The following is a 2,394-nucleotide window of genomic DNA, read 5'->3' as shown; positions in this document are numbered from 1 at the left end:
AGAATGGACAATCAGAATCAGGGGCAACACAAAGTTTATTACTTTAAGCAAGAGAGAGAATCATTCTAGAGAAGGCTTGGAGCCTCCCTTTGTACCAGAGTAAAGCCTAGGTGTATTTTCTTTTAAGGTTGTAAATTGAAAGCCTCAAAAATAATAAAAATAAAGAGGATAGGGCCAGCTAAATGGATTGGAAGAATTCAAAATGAAAATTGGACCATGTTGACATTTTTCAAAACACAAACGGTGCTACTCCGTCTTCAGTGGTTCCCAGACTCTCAGGAGTCAGCCCAGAGGTGCTTCTACCCGGTGTTGCCAACCTAGGAACACCCCAGGCGGTAACGGTTACAGTCACCCTCGTGTTGTTTGCTCCTGCCTCTCAGCCGTCACTGTCCTTCGTGACGTGTTTGGTTTGGATAGCGCATCTCGTTGTTTCAGGCCGGAGAGTAGATCTGGTCTCTGTCCATCTGGTTCCGTGTGTAACACGCTGTAAAAGTCAAATATCGTTGCAAGGTGTGGACCTAACAAGCACAATGGCATTCCCCTGTCTTGTTCTTTGGCCGTTACTCCTGTTTACAGGCCGTCTGTGTTTAATTCTGAGGGGCATTGCTTTAGTTTCTGTATTTATTTTCTGAATAAAACCTTTGTGCTACTCTTTGTTGAGGTTTCAGATTAGGCATTTCTTTATTGACCTAACATTGCATGAGATTAGAATTTAGCTTCTCTGCAACTCTTTCCCCCCCACCTCCCCAGTGAGAGAGTCAGATGGACATCTGATGCACTAGATCACAATGAAGTGATTACTCAGGCATCCTTGTTTTCCCTTTCAATAAAATAGGGATTTCTATCTGATTAGGTATTTATGCCATGTAGGAAGTTCTAACTATATTTTCAAATGGTTTCTAACTTTTTCAGTTATTCTCTTAATTAGAAAAATGGTTTGCTTCTGCTTTTGACTAACAACTGATGTCACGTAGCAGCAGTGGAAAAATGTTGAGAAAGGAAAGTGGTTTTATCAAAATGATCATCAAGGGAATGCTTTTAATAGCTTATCATTTGGCTAACGGACTTGTGAATTTATTTATGTTTATTCTATCTGACTTGTTTGTATTTGTTTGCTTTTATAGGAAAGTTGTTATCTTGATGGAGTTGGACGTTTTGAAGTTGGCTGAAGCAGTAGGGATAAAGATTGGCAATCCGGTACCTTACAATGAAGGTAAAATGCTTTTTGTAGATTGTAGCACTCAATGAATACTTCAGTATAGATCTGGACTTCTGCCTTTTAGTATTCAGTTTGATTTGTTAAAAACAGTAATGATTTTGGGTCTAGGAATGAGGTGACTTGCTAGTGCTCTCCCCCACCCCCCACCCCCCTCATAGTGATGAAATCACCTTAAGTGTTGTTGGAAGACAAGGAGGAGAGTTGCAGTGGGAAAGCAGCCCACTTACAGTCGACTGGAAAGTAAATGTCTTGGGATAATATAAGTGGGAAATGTGTTTTTGTTTTTTTCTCCTCCGCCACACTAAAAAGGAGGGATTCTCTTTTCCTCAGTGTCCTGATAATTCTTCCTTAAAAAAAAAAAAATTCAAATGTTAACATTTTATTGACATATTTCGCATAACCTACAGTTCCTTGTGTGATGTATTAAACAGAGCTGTGCAGAAATGTGTTTCCTTTTTTTGTTTTTTGAAATGTTTTCTTAAGGTTTGTCTTCTTTTGGTTTTTAAAAAAGTGTGAGGCTTGTAGCCTAGACTCCCCTACATTGATGCTACTTGCTCCCTTAGTAGGCTTTTGTTATCGATGTTATTGTTTATGATTGCACTGATGTTTTGTACAGTGTTCAAATGATGTTCACAGTAAGGTCCTAGTTGATTACCACAACAATTTGGTGACCTGGTCCGGTGTCTCCTAATCAACTCAGTTTGGCCTTAGCTGGTGTGCCCCGCCCTGTCGAAACCGAGTGCTTTCAGAGTCACCCATTGATGGCTCCAGCACTAGTCAGCACCACGAAGGGGCGCCCTCCTCGTTTTGTTGCGTGCTCTGCCCTGCTGTCCAACACTGAGTCGGCATTTGTGTTGACTTGAGTATGCACCAACCCCTCGCTTACCCACTATCTCGTTTTTCAGCATTTTACAGGAACACCCCCAAAAAAAATCTTTGCAACTTTTTTTTTTTGTTTTTCCCCGATGAACAGTGTCTATCTGGCAGTGAGGCATGCCAGGGTGCAAGACGAGTGACGCTCACGGATGGCTTGGTTACATGTCACTTTGGCTGGGCCTTGATGCTCAGGGGTTTGGCAGTTCTGTAATGAGATGGTCACCTTCCATTTTGTGATCAGATGCGGTCACGTACCGACCCCTTCTTTGGAACCTAACCTTGTCAGTCAGTGAAGAGTA

General features: G+C 41.6%; 1 protein-coding gene across 1 annotated transcript in view; it reads left to right on the top strand.

The window, feature by feature from the left end:
- RPA1 (replication protein A1) overlaps positions 1–2,394 on the top strand; it is a 57,880-nt gene that overhangs the window by 28,999 nt on the left and 26,487 nt on the right. The window contains exon 5 of the mRNA XM_013005737.2: positions 1,125–1,213. Within this exon, the coding sequence (XP_012861191.2) occupies positions 1,125–1,213 (89 nt within the window). The remainder of the gene's footprint in view (positions 1–1,124; positions 1,214–2,394) is intronic.

The sequence above is a fragment of the Echinops telfairi genome, unplaced genomic scaffold (genome assembly GCF_000313985.2).
Source record: "Echinops telfairi isolate 266 unplaced genomic scaffold, ASM31398v2 ScPeMD7_7458;HRSCAF=8496, whole genome shotgun sequence".
Lineage (NCBI taxonomy): Eukaryota > Metazoa > Chordata > Mammalia > Afrosoricida > Tenrecidae > Echinops > Echinops telfairi.
Note: the sequence above shows the minus strand (reverse complement) of the source record. Positions and strands in the feature narration are given on the sequence as shown.